This window comes from Zophobas morio, unplaced genomic scaffold (assembly GCF_036711695.1).
Source record: "Zophobas morio isolate AGI-343-1 ecotype UQ-CSIRO unplaced genomic scaffold, CSIRO_AGI_Zmor_V1 ptg000024l, whole genome shotgun sequence".
NCBI lineage: Eukaryota > Metazoa > Arthropoda > Insecta > Coleoptera > Tenebrionidae > Zophobas > Zophobas morio.
Window position 1 is genome coordinate 11,850,814 of NW_026972129.1, and position 20,499 is coordinate 11,871,312.

The 20,499-nt window shown below is 32.6% G+C and overlaps 3 protein-coding genes across 5 annotated transcripts; 1 reads left to right on the plus strand and 2 right to left on the minus strand.

Annotated features, from left to right (window-relative positions):
• The first annotated feature begins 3,319 nt into the window (after positions 1-3,319).
• On the plus strand, positions 3,320-19,656 carry LOC135135094 (mediator of RNA polymerase II transcription subunit 29). 3 transcript variants are annotated; one of them, XM_064064077.1, is made up of 5 exons: positions 3,320-3,448; positions 18,872-19,005; positions 19,068-19,129; positions 19,186-19,270; positions 19,324-19,656. In XM_064064077.1, exons 1-5 carry the CDS (start codon positions 3,445-3,447, stop codon positions 19,534-19,536), a joined length of 498 nt encoding a protein of 165 aa, XP_063920147.1. In that variant the 5' UTR covers positions 3,320-3,444; the 3' UTR covers positions 19,537-19,656. The 3 variants fall into 3 exon arrangements, with proteins under 3 accessions (XP_063920147.1, XP_063920148.1, XP_063920146.1); XM_064064078.1 differs by lacking the exon at positions 3,320-3,448 and adding an exon at positions 18,715-18,794; XM_064064076.1 differs by lacking the exon at positions 3,320-3,448 and having other exon boundaries at positions 18,754-19,005.
• Positions 5,700-10,231, minus strand: LOC135135061 (methanethiol oxidase). The gene is made up of 6 exons (XM_064064005.1): positions 10,033-10,231; positions 9,709-9,860; positions 7,069-7,266; positions 6,551-7,017; positions 5,949-6,500; positions 5,700-5,899 (listed from the first exon to the last, which is right to left on the minus strand). Exons 1-6 carry the CDS (start codon positions 10,043-10,045, stop codon positions 5,851-5,853), a joined length of 1,431 nt encoding a protein of 476 aa, XP_063920075.1. The 5' UTR covers positions 10,046-10,231; the 3' UTR covers positions 5,700-5,850.
• Positions 16,860-18,461, minus strand: Vha26 (Vacuolar H[+]-ATPase 26kD subunit). The gene is made up of 4 exons (XM_064064158.1): positions 18,306-18,461; positions 18,019-18,194; positions 17,795-17,963; positions 16,860-17,448 (listed from the first exon to the last, which is right to left on the minus strand). Exons 1-4 carry the CDS (start codon positions 18,336-18,338, stop codon positions 17,146-17,148), a joined length of 681 nt encoding a protein of 226 aa, XP_063920228.1. The 5' UTR covers positions 18,339-18,461; the 3' UTR covers positions 16,860-17,145.
• Positions 19,657-20,499: the final 843 nt, after the last annotated feature.

The following is a 20,499-nucleotide window of genomic DNA, read 5'->3' on the forward strand; positions in this document are numbered from 1 at the left end:
ACAACTGGTTTGAAAATCTACTAAGTAATTCTCCACCTAAGTGACGAACCTATTTGACACAGACCTTTCAAAGCTACAAAATATTGACAGTTGTGCCTTTTTTTGTAAGTGAAGTTGGCTATTATTTGACACATGACGAAAAGTGCTGAGAATTTTTTGAGAAAAAAATTCACCCAAATGAATGTTGAAACAACAAACGAATTAACTGAAAGCTCAGATTTAAAAATAATGGGGCAAAACTTTTAGGTCTATCTTTTAAAATTTCAATTCTATATTTTAGTAAAGTAATATTTTAATATATTTTTAGATCAACAGAGCTATTGATATAAAAAAGTATTCATAAAAAACTGGCAGTTTAACACATTTAATAAGTTCATGATAATGATAAGAGTAATGAGCGAAACTTAATCTCTCTAGAAATATTAAAAAAATCATCAATCACCATAAGACTCTTAAAAGCTTTCACAAGTCGTTTAGTCAGCTATACTACTCCAATCGATCCTTTCTGATACAAATCTATTGCGATTAAAGTGACCAGATTGTTCAGGATATTTCCATACAAAATTATATTTTTTTAAATTTTGACAATTACAATTCTTAAACTGTATTTAATACTAATTTAAACCTCTGTATGAGATAACTAAAGGAAAAATTGAAAATTTGTTTAAATTGTGTATTAAATAAGTATCTTCCATACAAATTATATATAATTTTATTTTGATATGTCGATATTACCAATGCCCAATGAGATGAGCTTTTTTGGTCTTGTGGAAAGCGATGAAAATATTACGGCCGGAATGAAGGATTTGAACAACACACATCCAATAGTTTAGTACTAGCTATGTACCTATTGGACCTGATTATTATCTTTCTTCATCTTCCATTATATCGACACAGTGTGTTGACAGTATTGTTTAGGTTTGTAAGTATTTTTCAGTTGGTTCAGTATGGTCAGTGTCTTGTTGATAAGTAGTTATAAACAATTTTCCTTGAGTTATCGTGTTCGTCTTTATTATATACTTAGTGGCAACAGATTACTAGAGAAAATGGTGCGTTTTTCTTCAACAATGGTGACAACAATCATAACTTCTTCGTGGAATTTTGACAATATCTTTTCTGTAATTCCTAGGGATAAGGTCAAAAAAGTCATCTATTTTTACATACAAATAGAATTTTTTCAATAAATTACTGTCAGTGACATATATTTGTGCTAATTGGATTTCCTTGCAAATCTTTAAAAATTTATCACTGTCTTTAACTGTCTTTTTTTTAAACCATTGTATTTGCTGTTCATTAGATGTTCGCATTTAGTTAGGTATTTAAACCCATGGACGACTGAATATAATATTATATTAGGTATATTCTTTCCTCCATGTTTAAAACTGTGGTGTCCTGAGCTTGAAATTTGAATTTCGCCTGAGAGAGAAAAAAAAACAAGCCTGTAAAACCGCATTTGAAAAATTAAAAATTAAAAATAATAAAATCATCCAATAACGTAAGCAGGCAATCATGCATTTGTAGAAGAATTTGATCCTTGGTTTCGGTTAGGAGCCACAGTTAACCTCAACGAGTGTAATTTGTACAGTATCAGTTTATTACTGATTCAATAATGTCAAATGAATAAAAGTTTGACTATTCCATTAACACTGTGGTAACCAGATTTGAATTAAAATTTCGCGCTGAAAAAAAACAACGGGGCGAAATCGCATTTGAATAATTTGAATTAAAAAAAAAATCATTAAGAAAATAGTTAAATTAACCATGTGCAAGTTTAGTGCTTTTTGGGTAGTTGGTAGCTCTCCTAGGGCATTTTCTGTTGGTAGAAGTTGTTTTGGTGGCTAGAGGAGTGAGAGGCGTCACTTCTGGTTTGTTTGGTGTGAATTAAACCACGTGGTGAGTTAGCTAGATTAAGGTTAGTTAGTTTGGTAGTTAATAAAAAGGGGAAGCCTTTGTGTAACGAAAATTAATCATAACGATGGCGACGACACAGTTTCCCCAACACACGTAGCTAATTCTTATGCTTTTTTGAAGCGGAAATATGCGAATTTTCGACCGAGGCGTGGTGTAAATTTGTTTATTATTTGTAAATTCACAGTTCATGTTAGGAGTTTAACCGTTACTAGTTCGAACACAATTTAACGGTCCTGAAATTTGTTCCGATAAAGCACTTGCTGGGAGATTGCATGAGATTCACTTAATCAGGACTCATCCTTTGTTTATCAAGTTATAAATAAGCTTTCTGGATAATTATACTTAAGTGTTACATTATAACACTTCTTAATTCCTCACACAAGATTGCAAATAGTTGATTTACGGCAGTTAAATCAATCTAACGTTATCCCGTTCTGGGAAAAGGACCGTGAAAGTACGATAGAATTCATAATATCGTGGACTGAGGGACGGAGGGATTAAAAATTTCTCCCCTTAGGCAGTTATTATTATCATATCTTCATCACATCATCGAGACATTTTTCTCGCAACGTTGAAAATTATATCACCGAGACGCACATTCCTCGCAAACACTGCATTTTGTGTTTATTTATCATGTGTTTTGTTTGGGATAAGCTTGGGACAGTCCATGCTCTCGAAGCTAATTGTGGTAAGTAACCAATCACTTGGATAATGGCATAATTTAGCATCATGTAAATTCTTCGTTTGAATCGTTAATAAAGTGTGGCATAATTTAACTTCTTGTAAATTCTTTGTTTGAATCGTTGATAAAGTGTGATTAACCTCATGTAATTTTGTTTTTTCACCTCATGCAATTTTTCTCTATCTCGAAATTTTACACTCAGTAATTTTCTTTGCTGTATAATTTAAATTGAACGTAAATTCTCATGCTCTGCAGTTTCTAACCTCGCGTAATTTTTTTGCCTGCACAAGTTTTACTTCACACCAGATCTTTTTTGTTTTTATAAATCTTTGCTATTTTTTTTTCTTGAAAATATTTTGTTCATTAACGCTTCCATCATACTTACATATAATTGTCTGAGGTCCAGTCTTAATCTCAGATAAGAATTCTTTGTTGTTTAAAATTTCACGTGGCTGTATGCCGAACTCAAATGTTGTTTATTGCTCTTTTTTAAACTTTGGCACTTGTTCAGTTGTAGTTTATTATCAGAGTCCTAGAATTTAAATATTTAAAGAGAATTGAGGTAAATAACATAGAAACACGTGGCGGAAAAGGAGGGCACGGTTCCTACTCGAGCTGGTGGGATTTATCGCGCCAACTGCATAAAAGACGCAGATTTTGAATGAAAGTCAGGGGCGGTCGGGATGACGTGACGCTGTCGGCTTCTCCCCATAGCCGGGACCCAACCACGAGTTTGCGACCGTACGGTATGTTCGTAATGTGTGCTGTGCGGCAGTGCTCGTTAGAGAATCACCGTCGTGGGGGGAGAACAGCCAGGAGACCCAAACTTCGCTCGTGCTACAACGCTCCCTATGGGTAATTTTGTTGTGCTCTAGAACTTAGATCATATAATAAATAGATACCAATACTCAAACTGAAAGCTGTGACTAGACATGAAGCTATCTGTTGTCGTTTTCTACGTCAAGAGGAGTAGTATAATGCTATCCTTGTGTGATCACCACATCTTCATCTTTGTTATATGCATTTCATCTGTATATGTCTATTTCACTTCCATCCTTGTACCGCACCAGCACAACAAATCGCTTTTGACAGATGTTTCTTCTAACCTCTCTTTCGAGTTGTTGTACAAAAAACAATTTTAGAATTTAGAACAAAGATCCTATTTTAAGTGATGTAATCATTAGAGAGATGCAAAAATAGTTCAAGGACGCGGTTATAACTCCCACTCCTCATTATCATTGCCACTCCAGTGTCGCGCGGCGAAATGCAATCAATTAATAATTAAAAATTACAAAAGGAAATAAAAATTCTTTTCAATTAACCACAAATAATGTATAACTAAAGCGTAAAGACTGCCAAACCCTCACGTATTGGTGAATCAAACCCTTCAACTGCGATGCCTGCTATCCCAATCACCAATATTAAAATGAGCGAACATGCACCGACGGGCGAAGCGAAGCAATAACAGCGGACGCTGCTGACGGAAAGTGGTGGGAGGCGCCTGGCCTAAAACTGCATCTCAAGAAACACGGTATGGTGGTATCTATTTATTATATGATCTAAGCTCTAGAATGAAATTGATATAGTTCGATCGCCACACTCTTATAGCGCTCTGGTGCCGCTGTCGCTGTGCGCCCCGCTGCATAGAGTTTTTCGTTAAAAATGTGTTCTCTTGTTGAGTGCCATAATTTAAATTTGCCGCCGTACGTTTGGAATTCGCACCAAACCTGATGGATTTTTGATATTTAATATTTGCCTGTTTGTGTGGTTTATTTTCGGTCCACCACGATGTACTTCTGTGAACACATTTTTTATTTAATCATTAAACTGAATTAATGAATAATTTAACTCATGTAAATTCTTGTTGTTTGAAATTCCTGGTAAAGTGATTGTGGCATAAATAAATTTTGCTTGTTTCCTTTCTTGTAATTATAATACTCATTTTTCTGTTATCAAAATTCAAAAAATTTAAACTTGACTCGAAATGAAGTCACGGAATCGCTTGCAAAGACCCCTCCTTGTTGTTTTCAAGTGAATGTTTATCTGCAATACCTGATTTTTAACCCTAGTGAGCCAGGAGTCTACTCGACTGCCCCATTTACGAAAATAAGCCTCAGGAATGCGAGTGCTTAAAACCCATAGCGCTTGTTGTGACTGTAGTTAAAGTAAGTAAACCTTCACGAGAAGACACCCTTCGCGCAGCTGTCGCTATGCTGTCCTCACTCTGCATAGTTTGTTTTCACTGGCGTGGTCCTTCTCTTGCTCGACTGCCATAATTTAAATTTTTTGCCACACCATCGTAATAACTTGTACATTTGTATTCAGTTACTTTAATAACGACTTCTTTTCTGTATTTTTAGAGTTGTGACATTCAAATATTTGTTTTAATTTGCAACATTTGATTTCTCTTTAGAAAGGTGGAGAGGTTTTTCAACAGTTTTTCTCACTTAAAAATGGAGGAGTAAACAATTTTGTACTCCATATTTTATTCTGATCACTTTGCGTTTGAACGTATTCCGCCAAACAAACAAAAAAAAAACAACGTAGGGTTCCACTTTATTGACTATCACAGTTCAAGCCAAATGTTTCCAGATTTTAAAAATTTTGCCCATATCTAGTTTCGGTGCGATGTTTGGGTTCTCACAATTTCAGCCTTCCTTATAGGTATTGTTTTTTAATTCTTTTTGGTTTCGGTGTAGTCAACATGAAACAGCCAGTGAAACCCAGATGTTTGTAATATCGTCCTTGCCTATGGACATTGATTACTGTGTATTGTATAAGGAATTAATTCTTGAATAGCTCATCTGGATTTTACACCTGTCAGTCCTAGAACAGATTTCTGCATATAATGTTGGATTTTACGAGAGTTGGTCACTGACCACATGCAACCCTTTTACTAGGAGGACCAACTTTTGCTATCCTGTAACATTGAAAATTCGACTTTACTTGTTCCGTTATATCATATATCCACATTGCTTAATGAAAGCTATAAGCGTTTCTCAGAGTTTTCTTGTAAATGGAAAAACAAACAGCATTTCTAGCTATCTCAGTAACCTTTCATTCTGATCTTTTAACTCTCTATATTTGCTAGTAAAATATAAAATAAATCTTTCGACCTATTACTTTTATTAACAAAAAATGTTATGATATAAAATAATTAGATTAATAAGAAACATTTGAAATTGTAAGCATATTTATATAATGTACTGTTATGTTATACACAAAATATAAAAAACAAAGATCCCCTGCTTATAGTATTAATCTTGAGCAAGCCAAATATCAGATGTGCAATCACCTCCAGGGTATCTACAAAGCAAGAAATAGCAGTGTCCATAAAATTGTTGCAATTACAAACCTCATTTCGTGGGCTAATAGGGGACCGTCAGGCCCTTTTCCAAAATCTACCAAAAAGTTTTCGTCAAGTTTTAGGCCTCCATTTTCAGTACCGACATCAATCTTTACTATTGTAGAGCCATTTTCTATTGTTTCTGGATAAAACTGGCGATCCCATGGAGAAAATAAACTTGAGCTTATATATAGACGTTTTCCGTCAAGAGATAACTGCATCATTTGAGGTCCACCCAAGATGCGCCTTCCTTTAATGTATACAGGGGACGGCTGTTCTTTCAATTCCTTATCTTCCAAAACCTTGACATCTGAATCTTTCAAAATTTTGCCTCCCAAAAATAGCTGACCAGTTAATTTTGGATGAGCTCGATCTGATATGTCGTATTGTCTAACGTCGCCATGAAGCCAGTTGTTGAGATAAAGATATTTGTCATCTAGCGAAATCAAGATATCTGTTATCATGCCGTTGATGTATTCCCCGTCCCACCCAGAAACTTTTTTAGGAAGTATCTCTACAACTTTATCGACAGCCCAAGTTTTATCCTCTTTGAGATAAAATCTTCAAAAAAACAGTTTATGCAAAGAAAACAAAAAAATATAAGTAGTAACCTGTATATATTAGAGTTTAGAGCACAACCTACAAACCCTTGAGGTTCTTTAGGGTCGTGCAAAAACCTTATTTCCAAAGGAGTTACACCTTCGAATCCTAGATCGACGCTTTGGATGAGTTCCCGTTTAGACCAAGAATAAAAATTAATCGACCGGCCATAAATTTTAGTATCTAGAGGATCTGAAGAATCGAATCCACGTTTGAAAATTTTAGGAGCACCCCATTCCGACGACACCATTACGTCAAAGTATGGTTGGTACCAAAAGTCGTAGTTGAAAGCCCCCCTTTTATTTTTCGTCCAAGTTCCCTTCACTTCGTATGTTTTTCCATCTAACAAGATAAATTCGTTTTGCCCATTTCCGTCAACGTCTCCCATTGTAGATATCATGACTTCTCCACTTGCCAGGCAGTGAGCTGTATGTGGAGTCGAGCAGTTGTAACGATGCATTTCTTCAGCTTCGACCACCTCCAAGATAATAAGATTAATCTAAAGTGATGAAAGACGTACTGATCTTACCTTGTACATAGATGGGGCTCGTGGATCTTTACCAGTATCTACTATATAAATTCTGTCGGAGTTTAAAGCAGGCAAAATCAACTTATCTCGAACTGGAACTTCGCAACAGCCTTTAGTATCATAACAACTTGAACAAGCATTCCAACCACTGTGATGAAGCTCATCGTTAGGTCTTTGGGTTGGAAGTCTATGGATTATCTAGAGAAGTATTTTTCTATCAGTTAACCTACAGTGGACCAGAAACATCATAAAAGCATAGAACAAACCACGACAGCCCCAATCTATCCAGCAAAAAAAGGTAGCTTTTGTATTTAAAAGGAACTACAGTTTTTTAAGAGTATTAATGTCTTAAGAACATTTCCGACAAGTCTGTTATGACAATCTACAAAATTTGGTTCTATAAATTTTATTTTATTTAGCATTACCTCTACTCTGTGCGTAAATTTAAAAACAGAGATGGGCAAAGAAAGAACATGTCCTAGCCAAGTTTTGAGAAGATGTTAAAATAGTACAGGATGAATTTTTTTTTCAAGTTTAGCTTTAAGAATGTGAGAGGTAGATCTTCCGTTCCGTCTATTTGTAATTTTCATAGAGAGATTAACTCCAAAACTACTGGAGTGATTGTTGTGTAATTTTACGCGCATGGTTAGTGTAAAGTCGATTTAAAAAAATCAGTTATAGATAATAGTGTAACAATAGAATAAAAAAAATCAGGAAACGTCAAATTAAATTTGTAGTGTTATATTTTCTCTAAGCTGATGACCAAACACGTACAGATAGAACATCTGTCAACTTTTCTTTCCCATAATTGTATTATGTTTGTTGTGTTTCCAAATTTGTGTACACTCGTTGCATATTGCAACATTAGAAACAAAAACATATGTTTAAACACCACAAAATATAACAGGTTTCCAATAAAATGCATCATTTAACTCCATATGCTCACGTTTCAAATTCAAAACGTGATAATTAATTGTACACAAACACTGTACAGTTCTGACCTACTCGTCTAATTTATTCCTTTAGCACCTATACATGAAGTACATACATTATTAACTTTTATAAAAGCTCTATTTTTGTGTTTTATTAGCAGCTTATTAAATTAAATGATGTAAGTTCTCATTATCCCGACGATTGTTGTTAACTACTCAATTAATTAGGATAACACATTTTGAAATTACGTAACAGAATAATTACGTAAAGTATTGAAACCGTTTGCATGTAACGTATGTTTATTTTTTATTTCTAGAACATAAGCTACTAACACTAATTTAATGATTACAAAACAATGACTAAAATATATTTATTAATACCCTCTAAAATGTTAATGACGTCAACGTAAAAATGTACTAAATAAATGTTTGTCAAAATGCAAATTGTATGCGCTTTGGTGCTGTATTTTTATTATTTTTTTAATGTATATTTAAGATGTAAAAAAAAAGTAATAAATTAATTGTTTAATTTTTATTTCAAGCATTATCATAAAAAAATAAAACTTGCAGAATTAGCTTTCATAGTTGGAGCACTTTAACCAAAAAGTGAACAACTGAAATTTGGTAAAACTAAATCAAACGTCCATTGAAAATTGAAAATGTTCTTTAATATCAGAACAAATTGTTGCTTCACAAGGGTCAGACCAAAGAGTCGGTTCAGTGATGCTTTTTATATTATATATATTTTTTTGATAAAAAGATAATGTCAGATATCCTAGAAGGCCCTTACTTCTATCATAAACTACCATCTAAAATATTTTGAGCAAAAAAGTTGTATACATTGATTTTTAACAATAAATTCTGTCCTGTGTAATCTTTAACTCGTTTTTTGGCATTTGGCGCTTAGTACCTTTTTGGTTAACTGGAGTTTAAGTACTTCGGGAGCGAACGAATTTCTGTCTGAATACCTATAGATTGTTTTTTTTTTTAATTAAATAATATTTGTCTGTCGAAAAATACTTATTTAGAAATAATATTACTTTTTATGATATTCGTGAAATAAGTAATAAAAGTCCACACAGGTGTGATTATGAGTATTTTCTCACATGTTAAAATCAATACAATTTTTATTGGTTGTTCATTTTCGAAATGAAATTCTCAATATGTACCTCTCATTTTAAATTGTCTCCTTTATTTGCTATGTACAAATAATTTTCTGTAGCGATAACTAAATTTGTTCACAAATACATTTTGATAAAAAAAAATACTAAATTGATAAGATTGTCAATAGTGCATAAATTTTCAAATGATTTACGATCACTGCTTTCATCATAAAGTGAAAACTAGGTAGTAGTTTACATTTGTGTTAATCATATTTCATATGTGGAGTGACCTGATCTTTTCTCACTCGTGGGAGATGTTACAGTTTTTGTGTGGTAATACAAAAATTCAGTAGGTTAATAATTTTTAAGTAGTGGCAAATTTATAAATTTTATGAAGTAGCAAATTTGAAAATTAAAACATACTAAACACGATCTTGAATTCTTTAAAGTCATATATATATGACATCTTTGTTATGTATTCCTCTGGAGTACTACCTGGATCCAAATAAGCTATCTACCAGTTAATTTATCGAATCAATTAATCAAGGATATGCATTTAGCGAATGCGCACATTGTACTTAAAAAAACAGCTTCAAAAACACTACCTGACAGTAACTAGGTGATAATGGATTGACGTCTACTGTTGCTAAAAGGTCCGTTTTGTCCTTCGTTTGATTTGGTTGAATGCAGACTACATAGAGAAGTTCTTCTCTAGGGCCATTTTTCATGGCATCTAAAGGGGTAGCATATCCAGGACCTGACAGTAAAAAAATATATAAAATATACAAAAGTATACCACACGTAATCTATGTGTAGCACCATTAACCGCTAAATAATCACCAACGTTCATGACCTTAATATCTACATTTAAGGTCAAGATTAAATTTTATTAAAGTTTTACAAAACAAATAATAGCTGCTATTACTTACCGCTTGGAGGCATGGTGGACACTAAATTAGAATCAAATGTATTCGTCAATTTAGTATTTTATTATTCCGTCCACGTACGAGATGAGATACGTAAACAAACACGACTTTCCGATCAGTGCGCTTGTGTTTAAAGTGAGTCTAGACTCGTCTAAACACAAATACTGGTGCTAATATTTTCCCTGCACTCCTGCAGCACGATAAATAGAAAAAGGACAGAGAACATCAAATATTTTACTTGTTGTTTAAATATTTTTTTAGATTAAAATATCTAAGATCACGAACGCTGCAATTACGCAACATATCAATTAAGTAATATTAAAAAACAAGCAAACCAAAAGTAAACAAGACTTTTTATTAATTATAATTATATATTAATTTAGGGTTTGCTTAAAAAATAATGAAATATTTATTAGCCAATGAAAAGTTTTAACAAAAATAACTAGTGGGTATTGGAAAATTTTTAAAGTTCGTTTGTGAAAATAAATTTATTTATCTTCCAGTAGGTACTTATCATGTTGCTAATGTTTTATTGCCCCAGTAACAGTAGTAAATTATGTGACATCAGCGCTGAAATTTGTTAAGTAATACATTTCAAAAATAAAATAAAGACTATATAATTTAATTTATATATATAAATGCATCATAAACAAGGGAATAATCGAAATAATTACATTACAATTATATCACATTTTATTATTATCTATTGCAAAAAACATACTCATCCAAACAGCCTTGTTTTTGCGCATGTTAAACTTATATTTACCGATGTACAATTTTAGATTATGCTACTTTTAACGGAGTCTCTAACATAGGTATACTTAAGCAATTAGCAAAATCAGTTTTGCATGACAAATTAATATTTCGACGAAATTTGTAAATTGTAAATTTGTAGTTGATGAATGCCTTACTATTTATCAAAAGAAGTATTTCACAAAGAAAATGACAGAGCAGTTTTAATAATCAAAATAAATGTGTTACTAACGGATAAACTTTGTTTTTCTTAGAACCACAATTGAGTAAAATTCTAATTCCTCCTTGTTCCATTTCAGATGGATCACAAATTACTATGTAAAATTGTTTAATCAGTATAAGAAAAAATGTAACTCATATCTACAACAGACAATTTAAAAAAAACACATCGTAACATTAATTTAACTTTTTTGGAAATACTAATTGTGCAATGCAACGCAAAATTTACAGATTACACATAAATTCTTTTCGTAATAAATGAAAGAATTATTATCAGAACTATTAAAATATTCACGGGATGATAATATTTTCTCTTTTCTTTCTATCTTCAGTTTTAAATCTTCATACTTGTTCCCACCCTTTTGCATTTACGATTCCATAGTGAACTGCCACTGCTCCATTGCTTTCCAAATCCATTCTCCTTCTTCATCATTTTCTTTGTTGTGCTTTAAGAATGTCCACACTTTAACTTCTGCTGAGTCCCTTAACGTTCTCATTTCTTTCTCTTTCTTGTCTTTTGTTCTTCTTCTTTGTCTCTTTTTTTCTTTCATCAGTCTTTTGCTATTTCACCCATCCTTGTGTTAAAATCCGAAGTCAAAAAACAGACGGAAAACACATACTAACCAATAGATTATAGACATACTCTATCTCTTTAATATAGTGACAAATGAACTGATGCTTTGCTATCTTAACAGTTCTTTCTATTAGGATTTACTTTTATTAACCTCGAAATTGTTCACGTTACACCATTCAAAATTGTTGTCGAGAGATTTTTGCAGCCGAAGAGAATCGTCGTATGAATTTATTGTACTATAAATTTTTAGATCATCTGCAAACAGATGTGATTGCACATCTATGACTTCAACAATATAATTGACAAAAACTTTAAACAAAAGGGGACCCAAAACCGAACCCTGAGGAACGCCAGTTTCTTACTGAAATGACTTTGAATTGAACCCTTTTCCTTTTACAAATAGAGATCTGTCTTCTAAATACGATTTTAGCAATAAAAATAATGAATTCGAAAATCCAAGACATTCCAGCTTTTGCAGTAAAAGAGGTCACGATTAATTTTATCAAATGAAATCAGCATAAATGACGTCGACTTGACGCTGGTTATCTAATGAGTTACATAAAAATTGAGTACCTAATTGAAACAAGATTAAAAAGCATCTGAGATATATGATTCGAAAAGAAATTATGCAATACTATTTTTAAACACTTTTGCAAAATTGCAAATAATAGCTAATGGCCTGTAATATTCCACATTTGCTTTCTCTCCCTTTTTGAAAACCGGACAGATTCGAGAGATTTTCAATTTTTTTGGAAAAGCACATGTTTGAAGAATAAGATTAAAAAGAATAGTCAACGGGTCAGTAAACACATTTGCACTCTCTTACCACAAAAGCCGGTATTTGGTCGGGTCCACTGGTCATTTTAGGTTTCAATTTTTTGATAGCTTTGTGCATACATTCCTCACTAATGCTCCTAATATTTAATAAGTTTTTATTTAAGCTGGAACAATTTAGGTTAACAGATGGATTCCTGTTAATAAATGATTGAGCAAAGTGATCGGCAAAGGAATTAACTCTATCAGATTTTTTTCTGATTTTTTTTCGCATTTACAAATACCCAGAACCTTTTAGGATCGGATTTAACACGATTAATTTGTTGCATGTACAACTTGCAAGCTTCCTTACAGTTTCAAATGTGGAATAATCGTATGGAGATTTAGTTTTATTCTACTTCTTCCAAGCAGAAATTTTCTGTTTCGATTCCCTAATGACATTGCCGTTAAACCAAACGGGATAATTACATGAAACATTTTTTTTTGGAACATAAGCTTGAAAAATTTCATCTAATATCTGGTATAAACTAGAAATAGCATCATCAACCTTGGTATAACTGTATAGAAATGACCAGTGTACTAACAATTTTAAGAGCGGGGTGATCATCGTCTTCCGGTAATAAAGGATCATCACATCGACGTACAATACATTGAGTGTCATTATTGATAAAAATAAAATCCAAAAGTCGATTATTTTGATGCATTGATACGAAGTTGACAATGGTATTGTATTTAAAGTTGACTGTACAAAATCTGGACAATTAAAATCTCAAATGATAATAATTAATTGAGGCTCATACAAAAAAGATAAGGACAAAAGGAAATCGAAAAAATAATATAATCATTGCTAAGACACTGAGGAGGTATGTAAATGACTAGAATGTAAATAGTACGAGAATTCAGAATAATCTTTACCATTAGTAAATCAATAAGGGGTAAAATGTCATAGATGTTATTGTAGATAGAATTATCACATATACTAGCAGATATAGTAGGTACGATCTGCAGCTAGAAACACTCTTAGATCATATAATAAATAGATACCACCACGCCGTGTTCTTTCCCTAGAAGAGCCTGTGACGACATCCTCCTGTCACATATCTCTCTTGTGCATGGAGGGATTACAATGAAGCTATCCTTGCCTGATCACTATTTGAATTTTGCGCGCCTAAATTTGAGGAAGTGTGTCTGAACTAACTTCGTACGAAAGATGTTGACAGCTTGATTTTATAAATAATTCACAGTAGATAACGAAAGGAATAGTAAATTATTGGGCAGCAATTGTGATCCTTTATGATTACATCACTTAAAACAGGATCTTTGTTCTAAATTCTAAAATTGTTTTTCGTACAAGAACACGAAAGAGAGGTTAGAAGAAACATCTGTCAAAAGCGATTTGTTGCGCTGGTGCGGTACAAGGATGGAAGTGAAATAGACATATACAGATGAAATGCATATAACAAAGATGAAGATGTGGTGATCACACAAGGATAGCATTATACTATTCCGCTTGACGTAGAAAACGACAACAGATAGCTTCATGTCTAGTCACAGCTTTCAGTTTGAGTATTTATTATATGATCTAAGGAAACACTCCACCACCTTTGAGCAGCGGCATGATTTAAAATTGCGATCTTTACGAAAAACATTATACCTTGCCATATCAAATAACTCTGCATCATGTATGTTATCGTTTAACCAAGTTTCGGTTAATGCAATTAATTTAAATTAATATGATGAGATTAAAGATAAATAAAATTCTCCTGTTTTACCACCCATATCATTTTGGTAATAACAAAACAAAAATGACAAATTAAGCGAACTACTGGATAAAGAGGGACTCATAATCGGTAAGTAGTAGTAGTAGTAGTAGGAGTGTTATGCAACTGAGAACTCTGTGATTGCTATTTGGTACCCTGTATTATAGACCTAAGCTTAGTAAGTTGATTTTGAAACACAGGGCATTGATATCATAAGATTCATGAGACGCGTGGTTATCACAAAGATCAGGGTTCTTTTCTTTAAGAGAATTGCAGTGAGTGCACTTCAGAAAATCTGGCTCACATTCTTTAAGTTGGTGAGGACAGCACATTTAGGCCATACAGGAGATTTAGCTGAGCAATTAATTGTCAGACATGAATAAAACTTGAACATTTGTAACAACGACGTACTTCAATTGCGTCCCAAACTTTACAATAGTCATATCCAATAAATAATTTACCAACAGCCTTAATATTGTTGTAAGAAGTTAAATCTAATTCAACTAGAGCTTGCATACGTTTGTTATTATTTTTCAAAGGCGTATATTTTCTTACTATACATGTTTACTTATCAGCACTTAAGAGATTTCTATTCTCATGCACAATATCGTTATCAATGCCAGTAATTCTTATCCTCGGGTTTAAGGTTGGCAACTCTTTAACGTTATAATCTGATAATTTTTTGGTAAATAAATTTTTAATTTTGTCAGAGTCAACTTATGATAAGATTCCCATTTCGACCAGTTTTAACAGATGAAAATTCAACAGTAGATTTAACAAGATCAACATGATTTAATAAATCTTTTTTAGCAGGTAACATATACCGATTGATTACAGTACTATGTTGTAATATAACAGAAGATTTATTTTTATTAACAACACTTGCGTATGAAATTAATAGCCTTGCTTGCTGAATTTTCCGAAGGAAGTGTTTCTTGTTCTTGTTTTAATATTAAAGCATTATGATCGTGTTGTTCTTCAATAAGATTTAAACATTAATTATCAACTGAATCTTTTAATTCATCAATTTTTGATGTTCCCTCTAAAATGAGACATCCATCACATAAAAATCTAAAATTGTCATATTTACACAGTATTTTGAAATCTGCACCATCAATTTTTAAACATTTAATTAGTGTGGTATTTATTGCCACAAGGGAAGTTTTTAAGGTTTACGTCACAGATTTTGTACACTGGCATTTTATCAAATTATAAGAGATTATTGATGATAACAGATATATAGCCGCCTCGGTACAAGAGATACCGAGCGACTAGAAAAAGAAGAAAAAAAAAGGTCTAAAGAGTTTAGACAGTACTTCCCTCGTTGTCGGAAACGTAAAATTTCAAAAAATGGTCGAAAGATGTTTCCACACAACTTCCCTCACTCTTGAAGTACAATGCAACATATTCAGCATTTTCGAGTTGAGTTTTTTCTTTACACAATTTTGTGATGACGTCATCAACATTTTTGTAAGGGCACGTATATCAACTTGGATTGGTGCAGGGTAATCCTAAAAATAACAGTACTGTATTTCCAAAATTTTCTGGGAAAATGGAGTGAGCTGTTCCTGATTAAATCAATAAAATAAATTGTCTCATTCATTAATTTTTTGAGCCACCTGTTTAAGCAAATCAAAAAAATATTAATGCAATGATAAATCACAAGTAAAAACTCATCATATTTTGCACATTCTGGGTAGAATGTATTCGGCAAAATTTTGAGATGACGGCATCAATTTTTTGGAGGGAATAAACAGATAGATTTTGATTAATAATAATTTACCATGCGCTAAAACGTCTGTAAGATTTCAAAGAATTCAGTTTTGCAGTTCTTGATTTATTCAATAAAATAAATTAACTGATTCATTAATTTTTTTGAGTGACCCTATATAAGTAAATCTAAAAAGTGAGGTTCTTAATTTGATCAGTAAAAAATTGATCGAAGGCTGTAAGTATAATCCGACAAATACAGCTCTTTAAAAATATATAAAATTTGATTTTACGATTTTCGTTTTGTGATAAGCGCTGTAAAGTAAACCTGAGGCATAAATAACACCCCTTGTTCTTCAGCAGTAGGTAATAGCAATCTGAAGCTCAAGTGTTTATTTATGTTTATACATCAAAAGAATGTCACGTAGAAGTTAGTTATTTAAATTATTAATTAAACCACAATCGAACAAAATGTTCTGAATATTATAATTCTTATTTTTTCATTATTATGTAAAGACGTGCGTATTTTCCACATTTTCGAGAAAATGGGGTGACTCGTTCTTAATTTGACCAATAAAAAATGTCATCAACATGGGTAATTCTATCAGTTTTGGAGATTACGTGTCTAATAAAAACGGATACAGACAGACAAACATGGATAGCAGATCTATCGTTGGAGCTGAATTATTGGTTGCCTACCTATCAGGCTAAATTACACCGAAAAAACTGAGTAGTCGTTATTCAAATCAATCATCAGGCGGGAAAAGTTATCGAAATTTGAACGCCAACTTGATGTACGAACTTTTATACGCAACTTGCAACTAGGTACTTTCAGTTTGTTGAAAACATTTGTAAAGATATAGGTATCGTTATCGAAAATGTAAATTCATTTCCGAAACTTAGCCAAAATTTGGAAAAACTGATTTCCAGTTTTAGTGCATGTCATTAAAAAAAAAAAAGCATGCTTGTTGCAAGAATCTACTAGGGACTATTACTGAAATGTTTAATTTTACTTGGAACTTTACTATATATAAAGAAGCTTTGTTTAAACATATTTATTTATAACATAAATTTTGCTATTTACATATGGGGCTGTAAAATCGCAAACACAGTTTTACCAACCACCACATAACATTGTTATTGAAACCTCTAATTTCACCTAAGCAAGAAATGGAATTACATTTACAGTTTGTTAACCTATATAATTTAACACATGACATACACGAAGCAACAATTTATTTTACAATTATGGAGTGGTAATTGTAATGCTTGGAATCAACAGTAAAAATGTGTGTTTTTTTTATGAAATGAACCGCAATGTCTCATTTAGTCAGTGAATTTACGGTTAACATTGCGCCCGAATAGTGCGGTACGGATTTCGGGAACCAATTGCTGTGCAATTAAATCCAGACGAGCTTCCAAAGTATTGTTGATCTTGATTTTTCCCTTTTGGGCGTAGAGTTCAATCCCACCGGTGGTGTCAGACGGAAGGTGACTCTCATCATCAATTTTAAGATGCACATCTTTCCCTGTTGCATCCCTGTATTTTGTGGCAACTACAGGCAAAATTCCTTGCAGCAATGCTCTGTCCTGTGATCGGACTCTCACTGTTATAGTGTTCTCAAACAGCTACGAATAGAGAACTATTTTAGTATTATGTTGATACCAAAGTTAATAGATGTTATACTATATTATTGTCCTATGCTAGCTAAGATCTAAATTTTTAAGTATAGAGTTAATACTCGTGGACTGCCCAGGCCCCATGCTGGATTAACCTGCTATAAAGAATTATGCTAGAGTAGTAAAACTATGGACGATGTGAGGAGACAAACTAAAGTTGTCTATATTAAACATGGAAAAAAGGAAAATATAAAGTGATACCTTGTCTTTCATTCCCAAATACTAAAAAAATTGAGAAAATAATAAGAAAAAAAAGTAGAAAAGGCATATTCACATCTTAAGTTAAAACATATACCTGATAAAGACTTTGAAGAATGAGTGATTCCAGCAGTTGAGTGTACCTGGTTTGATCGTTAGTAATATCACCAAGACGCTTGCGAGCGTCATCTAGAACACTATGGACGTGGTCTTCACGCACTTTTAATACTTTTAAACGGGCTTGGTTCAACATGTTTGATGATTGACTGTAATCACATGACAGCGTCAAGGCAGCTTATTTACAGACAATTACATACATACATCTTCTTCTGCAACTCAACCTGCTTTTCCTTTTTCTCATAGTATTCCATAATCTTCAATCTTTGTTGCTGAACAAGACGCCCCTTTTCGATGTTAAACTCTTCTTCAGCTTTAGCATCAATTTCTTCGGCTTTTTCATTGGCTTCTTGCTCAATGAAAGCCATCATATGTTTAATCTAAATAAATTAAATACATATAACATTTAGAAATCTGATCCAGACGAGAAAGAGTAATTTGAACAGGCGTATCCTGAGCAAAGTGTATGTTGTCGTAAATTAAATATTTACCTGTTTTTGTACATCCATATCGCTTAATGCCATGGTTGCAACTTTTTTTGGCCTTTCTTTCCAAAAATTGAAGACTTTAGTGAACAAGCACCCACGACAACGCCTTTAACACAGAATTAGTGTTGTCAGATGTATGCCAGGCTGATTGATCATATGATTTTGACCTTATGATACTCAAATTCGAAACTGCAAATACCCAACATGAGCGATTCACACTCATAATTGAAACGAATAGCAACATTTCTATTATTATAATATACGATCAATTTTACAAGTTGAGCTCTCTTAATTTAAAGTGATATAGAAAAACAAATTTTAGAAAAGTTGCTGTTTTGGTGCATATATTTAATATTACCTCCGTCCATCTATTGTTGTTTATCGAAACTAGATACAAGTCGCTCACTGTTTTATCGATCATCGTGACAATTGTGACAGATGACAGAATAATGTAGAACAGCTGCCATAATAGCAATTGAGTTTATGACATAAGTAAGGTTGTGTTTATAATTTTTTTTTAATAGTACAGACATTTTTAAAACAAGTTTACTAAAAAATGAATGTGGTAGGCATGGGAATGCTGCAACAACCTCCCAATCCACAGCAGCAGCAGCAGCAACAACAACAGCAACAACCTCCTTCACCTTTGGATAATATTTCGAAAATAAAAACTCTAGTGGGCCCCCTCAGAGAATCTCTGTCTGTGAGTATCACTGTCCAATGTGCAAGCTGTCGTTGCTTACATAAAAATCTTTTCTCTTGTAGAATACTATAAAAACAGCAGCGCAAACACTAAATCACAATAGTCAAGTGGATGCTGGATCATTGTAAGTTACCATTATTTGTGCTTTATTGCAGCTTGAACTTGTTTTTTTTTTTATAGGAAAGGGTTTGATGTATCTATACCACGTTTTGATAAGAATTTAGAGGAGTTTTATTCCATCTGTGACCAAATAGAATTACATTTGGTAAGTATTATGGTTTGTAATATAAATATTTTATTGTGGTTTTGATTTTTTAGAAAACTTCTATAAAGTGTCTTGGTCAAGCTGAAAGCAGTAATCGATATTTACACATACCTGTTGCTCCTCACCGTAGTGAAAATTTGGGTATAAATGAGAACATGTTGACTTACCCTCAATTTCTTGCTACTGCTAGTGCTCAAGTGGCATATGCAAAAGAAATTCATGACACATTAGTAGCAGCAGCACAAAATATTTCCCCTTCTGATTGACGTTTTCAACAATTCTAAGGACTGTGATTAATTTATAAAATAAGTGTATGTAGTGTATTTTCACATGACTGTTGAAATTGATATTCAACATGTATTAGACTAGATATTTGAAGGTGATAATTGTTTTATTAAAAAATAACTACTTCCTGTTTCTCAGACTCATGTTTTTTTTTATAGGTATAAAGGAAACTGGTGAAAAATGCATGTGCTTTATTTACTGGTTTATTAATTCATACTATTGTGTATAATGTTATTGACATTCTGACTGATATTTGCAAATGAATTTGAAATTTTGAATTTAAAAGTAATTGCACAAAAGCAAAACAAATCTACAGGAAGAAGTAAGATTAGTTGTTGATAAAAGCAAATTTACGCTTTAATGTCGATTTGAAGTCGTTTTTGTACGGCATAATACATACAGTAAATAGTATGTTTGTACATATTTACATGTACCGAGACTATCGAGTGATCGAATGATCGTGATTCTTTTGTCTGCGTGGAAACACCTCACTGTTGGAAACATTTTTAAAATTTTATGGATGGCATTGCTGCAAAAAATTCAGAATTGCCAAGACAAAAATTTATTTTAATCATTTATAAATAGTCACACCAACTCGGTTTGTTCATTGCATTGTTCATTGTTAGGTCATTACCTCATTTGTAGTCTGTTCTGTGGTCATTAATAAATATTTTAATTTCGTTTTGTAGATATCGTTTTAATTGTCTGATACAACAAGTTAGTAGTTTTCTATTTCAATTTCATCCTCTTACGTGCTCTTACCACGCTCTTATCGTGCCCTTACGTAATAATTATCACAACGAACGAGTAGATGGCAGCATCATAATAAATTCGAAATTGGCTACAGTAATCCGAGATGAAATTACAGCAACCCTGATATTTTATTTTTGAATTTAGAGACTGAAAGTAAACTATAATTTATAGATTATATTCTAGATTTTTTT

Coding starts and splice junctions, on each gene's coding strand:
- LOC135135061 (XM_064064005.1), bottom strand. Junction 7,267..9,708: donor TATCACCTAGTTACTGTCAG/GTAGTGTTTTTG, acceptor ATACTTCTCTAG/ATAATCCATAGACTTCCAAC. Junction 6,501..6,550: donor CTAAACTCTAATATATACAG/GTTACTACTTAT, acceptor GTTTTTTTGAAG/ATTTTATCTCAAAGAGGATA.
- Vha26 (XM_064064158.1), bottom strand. CDS start 18,338: ATGGCATTAAGCGATATGGATGTACAAAAACAG. Junction 18,195..18,305: donor ATATGGATGTACAAAAACAG/GTAAATATTTAA, acceptor TAATTTATTTAG/ATTAAACATATGATGGCTTT. Junction 17,449..17,794: donor TTCTTCAAAGTCTTTATCAG/GTATATGTTTTA, acceptor CTCTATTCGTAG/CTGTTTGAGAACACTATAAC.
- LOC135135094 (XM_064064076.1), top strand. CDS start 18,859: ATGAATGTGGTAGGCATGGGAATGCTGCAACAACCTCCCAATCCACAG. Junction 19,130..19,185: donor CAAGTGGATGCTGGATCATT/GTAAGTTACCAT, acceptor TTTTTTTTATAG/GAAAGGGTTTGATGTATCTA. Junction 19,271..19,323: donor ACCAAATAGAATTACATTTG/GTAAGTATTATG, acceptor TTGATTTTTTAG/AAAACTTCTATAAAGTGTCT.